Source organism: Pseudophryne corroboree, chromosome 2 (genome assembly GCF_028390025.1).
Source record: "Pseudophryne corroboree isolate aPseCor3 chromosome 2, aPseCor3.hap2, whole genome shotgun sequence".
Classification (NCBI taxonomy): domain Eukaryota; kingdom Metazoa; phylum Chordata; class Amphibia; order Anura; family Myobatrachidae; genus Pseudophryne; species Pseudophryne corroboree.
The window spans coordinates 442,745,329-442,765,571 of NC_086445.1; the positions used below are offsets into that span (position 1 = coordinate 442,745,329).

At 42.0% G+C, this 20,243-nt stretch overlaps 1 protein-coding gene across 1 annotated transcript; it reads left to right on the forward strand.

The window, feature by feature from the left end:
- The first annotated feature begins 6,705 nt into the window (after positions 1-6,705).
- WSB1 (WD repeat and SOCS box containing 1) lies at positions 6,706-19,982 on the forward strand. The gene is made up of 9 exons (XM_063953664.1): positions 6,706-6,928; positions 8,078-8,246; positions 9,610-9,869; positions 11,676-11,807; positions 13,158-13,258; positions 14,980-15,152; positions 16,084-16,197; positions 18,233-18,340; positions 18,501-19,982. The coding sequence occupies exons 1-9, from the start codon at positions 6,889-6,891 to the stop codon at positions 18,661-18,663; spliced, it is 1,260 nt and encodes a 419-aa protein (XP_063809734.1). The 5' UTR covers positions 6,706-6,888; the 3' UTR covers positions 18,664-19,982.
- Positions 19,983-20,243: the final 261 nt, after the last annotated feature.

Below are 20,243 nucleotides of genomic sequence, written 5' to 3' on the forward strand. Positions count from 1 at the left end.
GTGTGATATAATATATATTGATTTCATCTCATTATCATCCAGTCTATATTAGCAGCAGACACAGTACGGTAGTCCACGGCTGTAGCTACCTCTGTGTCGGCAGTCGCTCGTCCATCCATAAGTATACTAGTATCCATCCATCTCCATTGTTTACCTGAGGTGCCTTTTAGTTGTGCCTATTAAAATATGGAGAACAAAAATGTTGAGGTTCCAAAATTAGGGAAAGATCAAGATCCACTTCCACCTCGTGCTGAAGCTGCTGCCACTAGTCATGGCCGAGACGATGAAATGCCAGCAACGTCGTCTGCCAAGGCCGATGCCCAATGTCATAGTACAGAGCATGTAAAATCCAAAACACCAAATATCAGTAAAAAAAGGACTCCAAAATCTAAAATAAAATTGTCGTCGGAGAAGCGTAAACTTGCCAATATGCCATTTACCACACGGAGTGGCAAGGAACGGCTGAGGCCCTGGCCTATGTTCATGGCTAGTGGTTCAGCTTCACATGAGGATGGAAGCACTCAGCCTCTCGCTAGAAAAATGAAAAGACTCAAGCTGGCAAAAGCACCGCAAAGAACTGTGCGTTCTTCGAAATCCCAAATCCACAAGGAGAGTCCAATTGTGTCGGTTGCAATGCCTGACCTTCCCAACACTGAACGTGAAGAGCATGCGCCTTCCACCATTTGCACGCCCCCTGCAAGTGCTGGAAGGAGCACCCGCAGTCCAGTTCCTGATAGTCAGATTGAAGATGTCAGTGTTGAAGTACACCAGGATGAGGAGGATATGGGTGTTGCTGGCGCTGGGGAGGAAATTGACAAGGAGGATTCTGATGGTGAGGTGGTTTGTTTAAGTCAGGCACCCAGGGAGACACCTGTTGTCCGTGGGAGGAATATGGCCGTTGACATGCCTGGTGAAAATACCAAAAAAATCAGCTCTTCGGTGTGGAAGTATTTCAACAGAAATGCGGACAACATTTGTCAAGCCGTGTGTTGCCTTTGTCAAGCTGTAATAAGTAGGGGTAAGGACGTTAACCACCTCGGAACATCCTCCCTTATACGTCACCTGCAGCGCATTCATAATAAGTCAGTGACAAGTTCAAAAACTTTGGGCGACAGCGGAAGCAGTCCACTGACCAGTAAATCCCTTCCTCTTGTAACCAAGCTCACGCAAACCACCCCACCAACTCCCTCAGTGTCAATTTCCTCCTTCCCCAGGAATGCCAATAGTCCTGCAGGCCATGTCACTGGCAATTCTGACGATTCCTCTCCTGCCTGGGATTCCTCCGATGCATCCTTGCGTGTAACGCCTACTGCTGCTGGCGCTGCTGTTGTTGCTGCTGGGAGTCGATGGTCATCCCAGAGGGGAAATCGTAAGACCACTTTTACTACTTCCACCAAGCAATTGACTGTCCAACAGTCCTTTGCGAGGAAGATGAAATATCACAGCAGTCATCCTGCTGCAAAGCGGATAACTGAGGCCTTGGCATCCTGGGTGGTGAGAAACGTGGTTCCGGTATCCATCATTACTGCAGAGCCAACTAGAGACTTGTTGGAGGTACTGTGTCCCCGGTACCAAATACCATCTAGGTTCCATTTCTCTAGGCAGGCGATACCGAAAATGTACACAGACCTCAGAAAAAGAGTCACCAGTGTCCTAAAAAATGCAGCTGTACCCAATGTCCACTTAACCACGGACATGTGGACAAGTGGAGCAGGGCAGGGTCAGGACTATATGACTGTGACAGCCCACTGGGTAGATGTATGGACTCCCGCCGCAAGAACAGCAGCGGCGGCACCAGTAGCAGCATCTCGCAAACGCCAACTCTTTCCTAGGCAGGCTACGCTTTGTATCACCGGTTTCCAGAATACGCACACAGCTGAAAACCTCTTACGGCAACTGAGAAAGATCATCGCGGAATGGCTTACCCCAATTGGACTCTCCTGTGGATTTGTGGCATCGGACAACGCCAGCAATATTGTGTGTGCATTAAATCTGGGCAAATTCCAGCACGTCCCATGTTTTGCACATACCTTGAATTTGGTGGTGCAGAATTTTTTAAAAAACGACAGGGGCGTGCAAGAGATGCTGTCGGTGGCCAGAAGAATTGCGGGACACTTTCGGCGTACAGGCACCACGTACAGAAGACTGGAGCAACACCAAAAACGCCTGAACCTGCCCTGCCATCATCTGAAGCAAGAAGTGGTAACGAGGTGGAATTCAACCCTATATATGCTTCAGAGGTTGGAGGAGCAGCAAAAGGCCATTCAAGCCTATACAATTCAGCACGATATAGGAGGTGGAATGCACCTGTCTCAAGTGCAGTGGAGAATGATTTCAACGTTGTGCAAGGTTCTGCTGCCCTTTGAACTTGCCACACGTGAAGTCAGTTCAGACACTGCCAGCCTGAGTCAGGTCATTCCCCTCATCAGGCTTTTGCAGAAGAAGCTGGAGACATTGAAGGAGGAGCTAACACGGAGCGATTCCGCTAGGCATGTGGGACTTGTGGATGGAGCCCTTAATTCGCTTAACAAGGATTCACGGGTGGTCAATCTGTTGAAATCAGAGCACTACATTTTGGCCACCGTGCTCGATCCTAGATTTAAAACCTACCTTGGATCTCTCTTTCCGGCAGACACAAGTCTGCTGGGGTTCAAAGACCTGCTGGTGAGAAAATTGTCAAGTCAAGCGGAACGCGACCTGTCAACATCTCCTCCTTCACATTCTCCCGCAACTGGGGGTGCGAGGAAAAGGCTCAGAATTCCGAGCCCACCCGCTGGCGGTGATGCAGGGCAGTCTGGAGCGACTGCTGATGCTGACATCTGGTCCGGACTGAAGGACCTGTCAACGATTACGGACATGTCGTCTACTGTCACTGCATATGATTCTCTCCCCATTGAAAGAATGGTGGAGGATTATATGAGTGACCGCATCCAAGTAGGCACGTCACACAGTCCGTACTTATACTGGCAGGAAAAAGAGGCAATTTGGAGGCCCTTGCACAAACTGGCTTTATTCTACCTAAGTTGCCCTCCCACAAGTGTGTACTCCGAAAGAGTGTTTAGTGCCGCCGCTCACCTTGTCAGCAATCGGCGTACGAGGTTACTTCCAGAAAATGTGGAGAAGATGATGTTCATTAAAATTAATTATAATCAATTCCTCCGTGGAGACATTGACCAGCAGCAATTGCCTCCACAAAGTACACAGGGAGCTGAGATGGTGGATTCCAGTGGGGACGAATTGATAATCTGTGAGGAGGGGGATGTACACGGTGATATATCGGAGGATGATGATGAGGTGGACATCTTGCCTCTGTAGAGCCAGTTTGTGCAAGGAGAGATTAATTGCTTCTTTTTTGGTGGGGGTCCAAACCAACCCGTCATTTCAGTCACAGTCGTGTGGCAGACCCTGTCACTGAAATGATGGGTTGGTTAAAGTGGGCATGTCCTGTTTATACAACATAAGGGTGGGTGGGAGGGCCCAAGGACAATTCCATCTGGCACCTCTTTTTTCTTTAATTTTTCTTTGCGTCATGTGCTGTTTGGGGAGTGTTTTTTGGAAGGGACATCCTGCGTGACACTGCAGTGCCACTCCTAGATGGGCCAGGTGTTTGTGTCGGCCACTAGGGTCGCTTATCTTACTCACACAGCTACCTCATTGCGCCTCTTTTTTTCTTTGCGTCATGTGCTGTTTGGGGAGTGTTTTTTGGAAGGGCCATCCTGCGTGACACTGCAGTGCCACTCCTAGATGGGCCCGGTGTTTGTGTCGGCCACTAGGGTCGCTTATCTTACTCACACAGCTACCTCATTGCGCCTCTTTTTTTCTTTGCGTCATGTGCTGTTTGGGGAGTGTTTTTTGGAAGGGCCATCCTGCGTGACACTGCAGTGCCACTCCTAGATGGGCCCGGTGTTTGTGTCGGCCACTAGGGTCGCTTATCTTACTCACACAGCTACCTCATTGCGCCTCTTTTTTTCTTTGCGTCATGTGCTGTTTGGGGAGTGTTTTTTGGAAGGGCCATCCTGCGTGACACTGCAGTGCCACTCCTAGATGGGCCCGGTGTTTGTGTCGGCCACTAGGGTCGCTTATCTTACTCACACAGCTACCTCATTGCGCCTCTTTTTTTCTTTGCGTCATATGCTGTTTGGGGAGTGTTTTTTGGAAGGGCCATCCTGCGTGACACTGCAGTGCCACTCCTAGATGGGCCAGGTGTTTGTGTCGGCCACTAGGGTCGCTTATCTTACTCACACAGCTACCTCATTGCGCCTTTTTTTCTTTGCGTCATGTGCTGTTTGGGGAGTGTTTTTTGGAAGGGCCATCCTGCGTGACACTGCAGTGACACTCCTAGATGGGCCCGGTGTTTGTGTCGGCCACTAGGGTCGCTTATCTTACTCACACAGCTACCTCATTGCGCCTCTTTTTTTCTTTGCGTCATGTGCTGTTTGGGGAGTGTTTTTTGGAAGGGCCATCCTGCGTGACACTGCAGTGCCACTCCTAGATGGGCCCGGTGTTTGTGTCGGCCACTAGGGTCGCTTATCTTACTCACACAGCTACCTCATTGCGCCTCTTTTTTTCTTTGCGTCATGTGCTGTTTGGGGAGTGTTTTTTGGAAGGGCCATCCTGCGTGACACTGCAGTGCCACTCCTAGATGGGCCCGGTGTTTGTGTCGGCCACTAGGGTCGCTTATCTTACTCACACAGCTACCTCATTGCGCCTCTTTTTTTCTTTGCGTCATGTGCTGTTTGGGGAGTGTTTTTTGGAAGGGCCATCCTGCGTGACACTGCAGTGCCACTCCTAGATGGGCCCGGTGTTTGTGTCGGCCACTAGGGTCGCTTATCTTACTCACACAGCTACCTCATTGCGCCTCTTTTTTTCTTTGCGTCATGTGCTGTTTGGGGAGTGTTTTTTGGAAGGGCCATCCTGCATGACACTGCAGTGCCACTCCTAGATGGGCCAGGTGTTTGTGTCGGCCACTAGGGTCGCTTATCTTACTCACACAGCTACCTCATTGCGCCTTTTTTTCTTTGCGTCATGTGCTGTTTGGGGAGTGTTTTTTGGAAGGGCCATCCTGCGTGACACTGCAGTGCCACTCCTAGATGGGCCAGGTGTTTGTGTCGGCCACTAGGGTCGCTTATCTTACTCACACAGCTACCTCATTGCGCCTCTTTTTTTCTTTGCGTCATGTGCTGTTTGGGGAGTGTTTTTTGGAAGGGCCATCCTGCGTGACACTGCAGTGCCACTCCTAGATGGGCCAGGTGTTTGTGTCGGCCACTAGGGTCGCTTATCTTACTCACACAGCTACCTCATTGCGCCTCTTTTTTTCTTTGCGTCATGTGCTGTTTGGGGAGTGTTTTTTGGAAGGGCCATCCTGCGTGACACTGCAGTGCCACTCCTAGATGGGCCCGGTGTTTGTGTCGGCCACTAGGGTCGCTTATCTTACTCACACAGCTACCTCATTGCGCCTCTTTTTTTCTTTGCGTCATGTGCTGTTTGGGGAGTGTTTTTTGGAAGGGCCATCCTGCGTGACACTGCAGTGCCACTCCTAGATGGGCCCGGTGTTTGTGTCGGCCACTAGGGTCGCTTATCTTACTCACACAGCTACCTCATTGCGCCTCTTTTTTTCTTTGCGTCATGTGCTGTTTGGGGAGTGTTTTTTGGAAGGGCCATCCTGCGTGACACTGCAGTGCCATTCCTAGATGGGCCAGGTGTTTGTGTCGGCCACTAGGGTCGCTTATCTTACTCACACAGCTACCTCATTGCGCCTCTTTTTTTCTTTGCGTCATGTGCTGTTTGGGGAGTGTTTTTTGGAAGGGCCATCCTGCGTGACACTGCAGTGCCACTCCTAGATGGGCCAGGTGTTTGTTTCGGCCACTAGGGTCGCTTAGCTTAGTCATCCAGCGACCTCGGTGCAAATTTTAGGACTAAAAATAATATTGTGAGGTGTGAGGTATTCAGAATAGACTGAAAATGAGTGGAAATTATGGTTTTTGAGGTTAATAATACTTTGGGATCAAAATGACCCCCAAATTCTATGATTTAAGCTGTTTTTTAGTGTTTTTTGAAAAAAACACCCGAATCCAAAACACACCCGAATCCGACAAAAAAAATTCGGTGAGGTTTTGCCAAAACGCGGTCGAACCCAAAACACGGCCGCGGAACCAAACCCAAAACCAAAACACAAAACCCGAAAAATTTCAAGTGCACATCTCTAGTTTAAACGCAGGTTTCACCTCTGCAACTGTCAGTGAAGTTTTATTAATATAATAAACTAACGCTACATAGGCCGCAACATGCACTAGGTAAATGTAATTATAATATGTATACTATAATTATGACGTAGAATAATAAAAGAAAAAGTAAAAACAATACATCTTTAATATTGATACAGTATGTATTTTTTTGTACTAGTAGCTATAGCTTATCAAACTAGCTTCTGTTTCACCACGACGGCACAACGTGCCTCACTGCGCACTGCATATACTGTTGGTCTACTGTCTTATTACAGGCAAGTTAATGAAACTGTAGTTAGATCATATAGCTTTAATTCCAGACGGCAGAACTCTCGCTGTCCTGTGCACCAGTTTTATGGCAGATTGCCCAAATTCAAGATGGCAGCCCTACACACTGTGTCTGCCGGAGAGCGGCCAACGCCTCGAGTGCATGCGTGAGAACCAGATGACTTTGGCCCCGCCCCTCTCTCTCTCTCTATCAGCTAGGGCGGTGTGGGGCTGTGTAAAGTGTGTGAGCCATTTTGAGCTTAGTAGTCAGTTGTGTTGCAGCAGCCAGTGCGGGTGTGTGTGCGAGTGAAGTGCGCGGCCGGAGTGCTCTCTGTTCCCCAGTATTGGCCTTATTCCTCGTGACACCTTCTTCCCTAGACGTCTGGTTCCTATTTAGATGGCAAGCTTTCCCGATTTTGTAAACGATAATGAAATAGGTGAGTACGTTGGGCCGTGCGGTGCAGGGACAGGCGTGTTCCCTACGTCCATTGCTCCATTCATCTGGCACTGTACGCGGTGCCTTGCTGGCGGGGTGTCGTCCGTGTGCCGGGGCTACAGCAGCTTTGTGCTCGGGATGGGGGCAGTGGCATCGCCTGTACTCGAGCACGTCATAGCAATGTGTCACCGCTCTGTCTTATTAGTACATACCCATGTCATGTTGTCATATGTGTCCTGCTGCTGTGGGTGGGGGAGGCTCCTACACTATGGGCACCCTGACCTTTTCATCGTTTGGTTATTAAGATTTTACTGCTCTGATTTCTCCTTCATACAGATGGCTGAATATATCACATTTTTGTTAATTGGAAATAATACAAAGTAGAATTTGTTGGCAGAAAAGGTGATAATCTGTATTCTGTGTATAAAATGTGTGTATTCTGTATATAATGTCTTGCGTTACTCTGATTTTATGTGAGGTAGCTGTCATCTATTAATGTAACGGTGTTCTCGGTGCAGGTTGCGCCTCCATTGTATATGTTGCGTTTTGCATGTTTCTACACACTTCTCCTTTTGTGCTTCCCTCCCCCACTTTGTTTGGAATTTACTTTGCCTATTTCTGCTGCTTGACACTCATCCAACCAAGCCATCTCATTCCTTCCCTCCCCCTTCCCTCCCAACCCCCATAGGGCTCACATGCACACACACCCATCCATCAGCCCCACCCTCTCTGAGAGGAGCATTAGTATCCTCATCTGTCAAGGTTGTCAGACATTTCTGGGCATGTGCATGTTACTTTTATGCATTTGTATTCTTTATTTTACTTGTTCTTTCTAAAAGTACATGTATTCGCCCCGAGGGCTTATCTGATGTACTCTGTGCATAATTATTTATTGAGTTGTCTCCCAATTTTTAATACAGTCGAGACTAATGACTTATCACAATCCTCACAGATTTGTTTTCTTCTTGCACGCTTTAAGTAGTCTAAAATCATGAAATGTCAAGCACCTATGCAGAAACAGAATGTATTGCTTTTACATTTAATAGCCTTCATTTCAAGTAAATATCTATTGGCAAACAGAACCTTCTATAGATATGTTAAGTAATGTTATTTGAGCTGTGTATATTTAAGTTATGGATCTTTATTGTAGCAAGATCACGGAGCATTGGGGAACTTATATTACCAACGTCTCCATTTGAGCAGAAGTATGGCCGTGAAAATTGGACAGTGGCATTCGCACCAGACGGATCTTATTTTGCTTGGTCTCAGGGTCATCGTATTGTGAAACTGGTTCCTTGGTCTCAGTGCCTTAAAAACTTGTAAGTAACATCTGTGCATGTGTATTGTGCAACTGACTTACTTACTAAACAGTGTAATTCCAAATGTTTTTTTTCCCATCAGTTAGTGATGACCGTTAGGGTGCATAAACGCCCCGACATTCGGAATGCTTGCTGCCCCTATTCTTAAAATGTACCTTTTTAGTATAGAAACAACTGTGCAAATTTTTTTTGATGTACGATTTGACTTAGGTGGTCCACCTCCACACCCAAAAATTGTCTGTATTGTATTATACAAAACAACTAACTTTAGCAAAACGAAGCCAACTTTTGTATGTGTGCCATGAATGCGTGTCTTACATTGATTTAAGAACATAAAAATATAACAAAGAAAGGGAACAGCATGAAACCTCATGGGCCTATCGTGGCTGTTCCCATCCAAATCACAAATCATTAATCAAATCATTATTTCTTTTTCAGATAAAATAAATAGAAATTTATAGAAATAAAATAAAATAATTCGAAAAATAGAAATGAATAGAAATCTTTAATCTTCAGGGGCATGATGAGCCACATAAATAGCATCTCAGATTCTTCAAAATTGGTATGCAATATATTCTTAACAATTCAAAAAAATGTAGCATGGGGACAAATAATTTTCCTTACTTTTAAAAATTCATGGGGTGTTTGATGCACCCTAATGACCGTATAGCCCAGCGGTTCCCAAACTTTTCAGAGTCACTGTACCCTATAGTATCAAATGTCTTTTCATGGCACCCCAAGGCCAAAAGTTTCCTATTGAGAAAATTATAAAGAGATATTAAATTAAGTAAATTGTATTATATGTCCGTTATGTGGTGAGGGACAGGATTCACTTCTGATTGTTCACATATTTTATGATTGCCGGCCACCAGCACTGATTTTTCCTATTACATGACCATAAATAATTTGAATTGGTTCTGGACCACCAATCCGAGTCACCCCTGCAAGTGTACCGAGGCACCCCAGGGTGCATGGCACACAGTTTAAGAACTACTGGTATAGCGATTTCTATAAAAATATCTAGAAGCATACTCGCAAGCTATTTACACATGTCAGTAAAAGTAATTACTTAACATTTCATTATTAATTTCGATTGGTTATTATTTGTAACCCAACCCCTCTCCCACAAATTGTTTATAGGCTTGTTTCACAATACACAACTTATCAGTTGATTGTCCTTTTGTTGTGTAGGCATGCGCCTCTTAATCAGAAAGATATGTCTGATAACTGCTTCCTGGAAAGTTAACATTGTGTTAGTGGAAAATATGCAGCTTTGACAACCTACTGTCTACTGCTAATTCTTCATTTGAGTTCCCTTTTTTTTTTTTTTTTCCCCCCATTAAAATCCATTCTCGTTTTCCAGTGCTGCTGGCAGTGTGAAAACTAGTGTTAATGGAAGACTTTCGCGGCAGAACAGTGATGTAGCACAGAGCAACAAGCCTCAAGCCCATTCCATAGACTGCGGGGACATTGTTTGGAGCCTGGCTTTTGGATCCTCAGTCTCAGAAAAACAGAGCCGCTGTGTGAATATAGAATGGCATCGGTTCAAGTTTGGCCAGGATCAGCTTCTCCTTGCTACAGGCCTGAGCAATGGACGAATCAAGATATGGGATGTTTATACAGGTATTTTTTTTTAATTATTATTATTTGTTATTGCTGTGGGAAATGCTGAAAGAGCTATTTGGGCTGTATGAGTTTTTTTTTATAATTTATTTATTTTCCTCTTCATGCATAATTCTGTGTGGAAATATACACTTTAGAAAATAAACCGTTTTCACAAGTACTTATTTTCATTTTGCAAATTATATTTCTACAACATGTTAAAACTCCCCAAACAGTAAACATATGCCACCTTTTGTGTTTAGTGTGCTGGTTTTCACTCTGGATTTAACATGTGAAACTCTTCCCTCTCTGGCAATGATGTTTAGAGGCTTCTCCCAGCTTAAATGAGGATCAGTGATATTCGATCACTTTCCTATTATTATAATGCTGCCTTTCCTGTGTTTGTCTTTAAGAGAAAGCACATTGCAGTGTTTCCATACACAAAATGTCATTGGCTTGTTAATAAAATATTTCTATATGTAAAAAGGGCAGTCAGCCTCTAAGTACATGTGACTGCTTGGGTATGTTAATTTGGCCATGTCACTGCTATGAGCTACACAGACTGGCCTTCCACTTGAGTGTGGAGAGCTTCAGTCCTTATTTTAGCTATTCGTCTTTCTTTTCGGTATGGCTGGGTATTCTAGTTGCGGCAGCTTCAGGCTGCTGCTGATGTAATGCAAAGACATTCCTCTCTTATATTCTGTATTTCATTTGCATTGAGATCACATGAGATGATTACATTCTGCGTGATGTAACAACATGTGACATACAGGGGATATGTGAAGCATGCATCACCCCTACGTATGCTGTCCCAACACATATTTTCCTGCACTCCCTATGAGGGTATGAGGCAAAATCCGTGATTTGAGTGATGTCATGCCACCGCTCTTGGCATTTAAGCTCCTTGACGGCATATCAGACATTGCTCCAACATAATGTAGTATTAAATCCCTCCCATAGACTAGGCTTACTGTGGTTTATAGGTGCTAATTCCCAGCTGTCGGCACCCATCAACATCACAGAAGTGCAACACTGGGCCATATTTTATGAGATATAGGCACTGTGTAATATAAAATTGGAATGTGCTGCTTTTGCCTGAGAAAACTGACCCATGAGCCGGATGGCATGGGGAGACTGGGGTAACTATATATCTGACAAATCCTGTGCAGGCAGGGCAGATATACTGGTGGTGAGTTATAGGAAGGGGTTTAAATGGTAAAAAAAAAAAAAAGTATATATATATATATGTATGTGTGTGTATGTATGTATGTATGTATGTATGTATATATATATATATATATATATATATATATATATATATATATATATATATATATATATATATTTTATATATTTTTTTTTTTTTTATGTGCTTGACTATATTTGAATTTGACTAATGAATGTGTTTGCAGTTTAGTATAATGGTAGTTAAAGGTTTCATGATAAACTTTTTGTGCTTATTGTATGCATACCAATCAGACTGATAACCTACAGGCATCTGAAGGCAAATACAAGGAAATGCACTTTGAGCCTTGAATTATTTATCTTCTGACCAGCTGTAGCTCAAAGCTTTGTTTTGTTTTTTATTATGCATACAATGTTCCAGATCTTTTATTACAGTCTCATTTGAATTAGTTTTGCTGATATTCCAGCTCTTTTATATATTGAGATTAGAATTCTATGAATAAGGAAAAGATCAGCTTTGATTGTCAAGGCTGTGCTAGCACGAACTACTGCCAGAAAGTAACATAAAAGGCTCTGATCATGTAGGTATAGTTAAAGAACAGTTACTGGTATTTGAACATCAAATGCATTTTTGTTCCTTAGGAAAGCTCCTCCTTAATCTAATGGATCATACTGAAATTGTCAGAGATTTGACCTTTGCCCCAGATGGCAGCCTTATACTTGTTTCTGCTTCCAGAGACAAAACTCTCAGGGTTTGGGACCTTAAAGATGATGGTATGTTTTACCTATTCTTACTGTGTACATTTTATGTTTTCCCCATAAAACTCTATTCACTATTGCAGAATGTAAACAAAGCAGGTAGGTTCTACATAAGTACTCCTGAACGCATGATGTACTTTATCTCCACGTTATCTCGACAATAATCTCGTATGCAGCAGGGCACTAGAAGAAATTCTATATTGCACTAAGGCAGACTAACAAGGCTGATTTCTCAAGATATTGTAACCAATGTAGTGCACTCTATTTTTAATTAATAAGCTGACGGGTGTTCATTCAAAAGTGGGTTCAAAAATAAAAAATGGAACTTCCTGGACTTGGGGGGAGGAAGCAAGCAAAGCGATTTATTGTAACTTTGTGGATCATTATTGCCATTGGTCACTTTTTTTTTTTTTTTGTCTGGGGAAAGTAGTAATGCTTACTCGCCCACTCTCCCGGTTCCTGCGGGAGATGCATGATTTTTCAGGTATTCCCTCTCACCCCTGGAACAATGGGCTCCCCTCTCTCATTCTGCCCGCTTCCTAGTGAAGTGGGCAGAATGCGACGATAAATAAAATAATTCTGCGATCTCTGAAGTGGGCGGGTGGCCTAATTTTGTGATTCTATGTTAATTGCATCATTGTAGCTTCGCCCTCAATCCATTCGCAGCATTCTCTCCTCCCCGAGGGGGCTAGGAATAACGATGCAATTACCTTGTGCCCCCCCCATCGCTGCCCACCTGCTTCTCCTCTCCGCAAGAAATTCAAAGTAGGCAGGTATGCAATAATGGTGAGACAAAACTGAGAAGGGGAATAAATCTTTCACTAAAGGGGGGTACTCACGGGAGAGATGTGTGCTGAGCGATCTTAACACAGACCGCTCAGCACACATCTCTCTCCCCGCTCAGCACAGCGCGATGTGCTAAGCGAGGGGGGAAGCCGAAGGGGGGCCACTCACTTCACACAACGGTGAAGTGAGCGACCCGATAGATTGAGCCTGCATGCAGGCTCAATCTAGCACCGGCGCTATCGATGCGCGGGGCCACGCATCGCTATCACTGGGGGCATACACACGGCAGATCCGTGCTTAAAATCTAAGCAATCTAGCAAGATTGCTTAGATTTTAAGCACGGATCTCTCCATGTGTACCCCCCTTTACACTATTTTTCTTTAAGTTGATTTGGCCATGCCTCCCCTGGTTTGCTGGCCCCACCTTCCATTGCTTGGGCCTGGCATTACTCCTGGTGGCCCTGTACATAATGGTTGCTGGGAAAGAATGGGCAGTCCTCTAGATGCATATGAAGATTAAATGTATCACTTATTTAAACACCTTTTTCTATGTTGAAGCATTTCTGTTTTTTCTTTGCAGGCAACATGATGAAAGTGTTAAGGGGACACCAGAAATGGGTTTATTGCTGTGCGTTCTCCCCGGACTCCTCCATTTTGTGTTCCGTTGGAGCTGGGAAAGCTGTAGGTTTCAAAGTTCCTTATTTCTATCATATCATATGACAATAAGCTTGTGCTGCGTGTCTTGAAAGATTTAGTACCTTTTTATGATACTTTTTTGATGCATGATAAAACTTGATACAAATATAAACCAGCATAAATAACTTGCACTGCTTTTGGCAAGCTGATCCATCTCCGATACTTTTTATGAGTAAATTGCCAGCATCTATACCCTATGTCATCAGCCGCATCCCTTGCTTTGCATATGCTAATATAATGAAGATATTCCTGAATCTATGGCAAATAGTTCTGGAAATGCACATTTAGTAATGCCATCACATGAGATACTCTATAGCCATGTAGTCACCCTGGCAGTTGCCATAGTCTGACCTACTGCTGTATCTAAAAGCAGTGCAGGTGCTGCTCCTATTATAGGCCCTTATGGCACAGATAAACAGGTTGTTATTTAAATGTAGTATGAATGTTTGAATAGATATATATGTATTTTTGTTGTAACGTTTTTGGCAGTGCAATTAGATTGCTAATTTCTGTGAAGCAACCTTTTTTTTTTTTCCAAAGGAGCAGTTCACGCCTTAAAATGTAGCATATTTTGATGTTGACATTCATATTTGTTAACACAATGCTATTGTAGGCTGTGTGTTTTCCATAAGCTTCTTGCTTTCCCTGTCACAGGTGGTGGCAGCAATATGGGTGTGATTGAGGTTAAGTTGGCACCACAGAAAGGAGAGCACAGTGGTGTTAGCTGGGCAGAAAGAGTGGCATCTCTGGCTACCAGGCTGGGGACGACCAATGCCATAGGACGAAGTAACCTTGCATTCGACTGCAAGGTGTACTGTACGTACGCAGGTGCTGGTTGATGTCCACTTTCTGCTTTTCCTTTTTTCTTTTTATTGTTCGTATTTTTGTTTTCTTTTTTTTCTTTTTCTTTTTTTGCTTTATTGTGGTTATTTTATTTTAATACTCCGCATAAATGGAAGTTTCTTATTAACGAATAAGCAAATCTTACCGACTAATTAAAAAAAGTATTCATTTTAAATATGCGTAGTGCTCCCGACCTAAATAACCCCTTAATCTATTTTATGACAGCTGCTATAACTTTATAGTCCGATATAGAAATGAAGTAACTTGCCAGACAGTGTATCCTGCAAAGTGATATTTAAATAAAATAAGGTATTAGTTTTGCGAATTGTTGGCTATTGTATTGTTTGCCAAAAGTGTTTTCTTTTGGCTGTCAATTCTCTCTTTTCTTGCAGTATCTGTTACTCTGCCTGGGCTCACGGTGATTCAAGCCTTTTGTAAACAAGTGAACTTATTCTCTCAAAGGGAGTACTACTGGAGTAACCATATGATAACTTTATATTATGTTCGTATAATTGGCTTTATACTTGTAAACACTGTAAACAGCAGTTGTAATGCTGAACCTGACTGTTCATTTTCTTAGACTTAAAAGCAAACACAATTCTATATTTTGTTTTCTTATATTGTGCATTTACTAAAACTTGCTTTTAGCAGTAACCATTTTTTTTTTTTTAAACTTGAGCTGATTTTTGTTTTTGCATGCGTACCCTTTTTAATGTTATCCCATTAATATACTGGGTATGACACTGAGAAAGTATTGTACTTTTAATTGGTAGTGTGACATTTAAATTAGTACTAGCTTCTTAGATCTGCCTGTCCAGCGTGTCCCCAATTCCCAGTCTATAACAGCTGTTTTTAATTTTTAGGTGTTTCTGTGGGACATGGATAAATACACTATGATCCGTAAACTGGAGGGACACTACAATGATGTGGTAGCTTGTGAATTTTCTCCTGATGGGGCTTTGTTGGCTACTGCATCCTATGATACCAGAGTATATGTCTGGGATCCCCATATTGGGACTATCCTTTTTGAGCTTGGGTATGTTAATATCATGAATGTGTTTTTTTTTTTTTTTCTCCTCATTATTGTGTTCTCCGTCAAATGGATAAGAACTAGTCAAGATACCGGTATATTAGTGGGTTGTGGGAGGAAACCCATGCAAGGGAGAATATACAAACTCCACACAGATAGGGCCATGATGGGAATGGAACCCATTATCTTAGTGCTGTGGGTATTTAGTTTAACTGTTAAAATAATGTTTTCTTTCCTAGGTTATTGTCTAGTTACCCCCCCTTCTGTTTAACAGAAGTGAAATGCAAACATGTTTTGTTACTGACATTCTGTGCAGTGTTTTAAGTTGGTTAGAGGTCATGTTAAGCTGGGTACACGCTAGACGATATGTCATACGATCCCAAATAATAGACCTACATATCAGGCACATCATCTAGTCTTTACCCACCATGTCGCTGACTAATCGCACTCCCGCGAGTCATCGGCGACATCCTCGGTGGTCCCTACATGCAAGGCCGACAGAAGACATTACTAGCGAGGGCCATTCTGCCAAATGCAGCATAGCCGCCTCCGTTGCTGCCAGTGTGTAGGCACTTTGCCGATGCCGGGTTCCGTCATGCACAATGTCACTGGATACACAATGCGTACTGTGTACCCAACTTTAGATGTCACTTCCATTTGCTAGCAGTAAGAGTATATGCTTTAGGTAAACTACAACCCACTAGAATGCAGATAAAAGAAGCATAGCATATGGGCACGGTACTGTACCCTCCTAGGGCACAGTAGGAAGTGCCCTAGGAGGTCTCTTCATACTGTATGTAATGTTTAAAAAGAATTGCAGTTAGAAAAGTTCAATAGAAAGTAAAATCCACACAGCGTATTCTCTCAAACCATTCTGACATTTGTGACACAGATTTTTTTTTTTTTTTTTTAATTTTCTTTTTTTATTCCCCTTTAGGCACTTATTCCCTACTCCAACTCCCATATTTGCTGGGGGAGACAGTGGTCATTGGGTGAAATCAGTCTCCTTTAGCCATGATGGAATACACATTGCAAGTCTTGCTGATGATAAGTAAGTTTAACACTTTGTTTAAATCATAAAGATTATTGAGTTGTTATACTGTGCTAATCTAGATTGCCTGAATGGCCCCATACATCTGGATTTCCCTGATCCAATCCATTTTGACGATCGAAACAACGATTGGTAGTCATCAATCATTAGCGATCCGTCAGGAAATCGGAATTTCTGCATGCTAAAATTCCCCAATTTGGCAATTAAGATAATTTTTAGGTTTGGATCTGCAAATCTGGGATATTCAGCATGTCTGATTTAATCAGTTGCCCTGACTCAGGTGGAGGATCAGGGAATTGCAACAATCCGTTGCAGATATATGGATCCCTTAACTTGTTTTATTGACTTTGCTTTAACATTATTTATATACTCTAGCAGTTGACTAGCACAAGACATTTATTTTCTCAATGTGACATTATGAAAGTCTATACAGGATTTTAGCTTAGGTTGAATATATAATGAGAAACTCAAAAGTCAAATTTTTTTTTAATGTATATATTTTTTTTAATTTTATGTTGTCCACCTATGACTAGATATTGTGCCACAAACATATGTATTGACTTTTCAGACGTATGTTGGTGACCTCACATGTTGACAGTCCTAGTACAGACAATTGTTCCAAGCCTCAAAGTAACTTTAAGCTCTCTAGACACTGCTTTTAGTTGCTTGAACTTGAAAACTAATTGTGCAAAGTAGAAAGTTCTTTTGGTTCATAGATCCTAGAATAATGAGAGGATGCAAACTGCTACGATAGTCACTACATTGATTTATTGTGCTTTTGCTAATTGTCACCGTGTCCCTTTGCATAGGTCTTATGTTTCTTTGGGTCTGGTTTTTTTTGCTGGAAATACTAATATTCAATAGGCAATCCTTAAGATGATATGACGTTTAGGTTTTTATTTTACACATTACTTTTTACAACACTGCCTTCCTATTAGTCTTTGTTAGCAGTGGCAGTCTTTTATCCATATATCTACTTGACTATTGTCAAACATACAAGAAACTGAACTCCCTACAATTTATAACTATTAAGATGCAAATTGTGCCTGCAGGGGTGGACCGAACCTATCACAGGAAGTAAGCAACAGTACTTTGTGAACCTCCAAGCATCTCACTTATTGTTTGGTAGGAGAGTGGAAGACTGTGTCTATAGTGCTTGCCTCCAGTGCTGGGTCGGACTGGGTCAAGCTAGCGTGGGATACTTCTGGCTCCATTCAGTGAGCGTTTTCTCTTGCTCATAGCACCTTCTGCTGGCTAGCGCTCTACATTCCGACCTACTGTTGTATAGGCCAGCCCAACCCTTGGTTCCTGATTCCGCCATTCCCCTGCTCTCAATCACAGACATTGAAAGGCATTGACAGCAGGGTGGTTTGGAGAAAATTAATGGGCAGTGCGCCAGAGATAGGAGACCCTGGGGAGAACATGGACTCCTTGTGTGCCTGACTTTACTTTTTTTAAAACATTAAAGAACAGTTGTGGTAGCTTGATGCAGAATGTCTATACAGGTTGAGTATCCCATATCCAAATATTCCGAAATCCGGAATATTCCAAAATACGGACTTTTTTGAGTGAGAGTGAGATAATGAAACCTTTGTTTTCTGATGGCTTAATGTACGCAGACTTTGTTTAATACACAAAGTTATTAAAAATATTGTATTAAATGACCTTCAGGCTGTGTGTATAAGGTGTATATGAAATATAAATGAATTGTGTGAACATAGACACACTTTGTTTAATGCACAAAGTTACAAAAAATATTGGTTAAAATGACCTTCAGGCTGTGTGTATAAGGTGTATATGTAACATAAATGCATTCTGTGCTTAGATTTAGGTCCCATCACCATGATATCTCATTATGGTATGCAATTATTCCAAAATATGGAAAAATCCCATATCCAAAATACCTCTGGTCCCAAGCATTTTGGATAAGGGATACTCAACCTGTATATAGCACACAAATGATTATTTTAAAGAACAAGACGCAATTCTGATGTCTTTTTTTATTTTATTTTATTTTTTTATCTAAATATTTTAGGTTGGTGAGATTTTGGCGGGTTGATAACCCGTACCCTGTAGAAGTTGCACCTCTAAATAAAGGTCTTTGCTGTGCCTTTTCTACTGATGGCAGTGTTCTAGCTGCTGGGTAAGTATTTGGAAGTCTGAAGTAAATGAACGTTAATGTATAGCTATGTTGCCACAGGTGATACAAAATCGGAATAAAGTAAGCTTGTCACTTAGACGATGGGAGTGCTACAGTGATCTCACAAATTCTAACCCTTACTTTTCTTTTTTGCTTCTCTCAGAACTCAGGATGGAAATGTACACTTCTGGGCTACGCCCAAATATGTTTCCAGCCTTCAGCACTTATGTCGTATGGCAATAAGAAGAGTAATGACGACAAATCAAGTCCAGAAGCTGCCAGTGCCTCCTAAAGTCATGGAGTTTCTTTCTTACCAAATCATTTAGGAAACTTTTTCTACTAACCCTTTTTCATTTGTTGACACATTTGGCAAACACAAAAGCATTACAAGCTTCAAGCTTTAAAATGTTACAACTTATTTAAATATTTTAAGTGCAGTATTTAAACATTTTGATGCATTTTTCATTTATGCTGAGCTTTAAATGTGACTGAGTCTTCTACATCCAGACAAGGTGATATTGGAATGTAGATATATATACAACTTGTACAACTGTGAAACTGTAAATACACGTGTAAGCTGCTATGTTTGCTTTTCATCTTTTACTGCTTTATCTGGGCTTTCCCCCCCTTATGTAGGACTTGTCTTTAGAATATCATTTTATGTGATAAATAAGAGTATGATAGGTATTTGCAAAATACTGTGCACTGGGGGGGGGGGGGTGTTCAATCAGTGGTGCTGTTCGCAAAAGATGACCTGACCTACTTTATTTCTGAACACCTTATTACTTTTTTTTTTTTTTACAGTTATATACATGAATAGGACAATTAACCTCAAACACAAACTTTTTTTTTTTTTTTTGTTTATTATAAACAGAATATTGCTCACGTTCCAACTAGTCACTTCTGAAACCTGCACAACCATTTGGTAAATGTTGGATTTTCATGAAGTGTTGATTGTAATGCATCGTTGTACATATGCACCCTACATATACTTTATGGGGATTATTTTGGTTATTTGCCAAAGAGCACAGTGTTCATCGCTGCCTTCTACTGTCTACACTTGCTGGTATAACGAATGTATGCAGTGCATATAATGCTGACCATATAATTTTGCCAAAAGGCTTACAAATGAACAGTTCTATTTTAAAAAAGCAAAAATTAAGAAAAAAAAAATACATATATAAATGTAAGTCTGTCTCCATGTACTTGTTTTTGCATGTAACTTATTTGAAAGTTTGTTTAAAATATGATTAATTGCAATCCCAATCCCCCCACACCCCAAAAAAAAAATGCATTGCATTTTTTACAATCTCTAATCAACTTAAATGATGGGTGAAGGTGTATGGACGTTTGAAATTGTGCACTCCTTCAAAACAAACGTCCATATTAATGTCAAATCAAATTCAACACACTTGTATGTATAGTCTTTGTAAATGAGGACTTTTTAGTTTCTTATTATCCTTTGCTGTTTGTGAAATGGGCTGAAAAGTTGCAATCACACAAGTGGTGGTCTGAAGTATTTGACATTAAGAATATCAAAAATAAAGCTGGAAGCATGGATAATTTGGCAACTTTATAATTTCCAAACAAATTTCCCTTATATGGCTAGCTACAGGTAACTCAATAAAGAAATATTGGGCTAAAACTTGTGTGTAGAGTCATCTCTCGGCAACTGTTCATTGTGATCAAGTGCACTGACTTGTGTAACTGCCCGGCATATGTCTAGCGACGCTGGTCTTCCATCCTCACACATGATCATGCTGTACAACTAGATTGGTGGTACAACTTAAAGGTGCCCAATTATCTTGTCCCTTTTGGACACCTTATAAATAAGATAGTTTGGAGCAGAGAAGGGGGCACATGATAGAAACTTTCAAGTACACCAAGGGTTTTTATCAAGGTACTG

Coding starts and splice junctions, on each gene's coding strand:
- WSB1 (XM_063953664.1), top strand. CDS start 6,889: ATGGCAAGCTTTCCCGATTTTGTAAACGATAATGAAATAG. Junction 13,259..14,979: donor CCGTTGGAGCTGGGAAAGCT/GTAGGTTTCAAA, acceptor TTTAATTTTTAG/GTGTTTCTGTGGGACATGGA. Junction 18,341..18,500: donor GGCAGTGTTCTAGCTGCTGG/GTAAGTATTTGG, acceptor TGCTTCTCTCAG/AACTCAGGATGGAAATGTAC.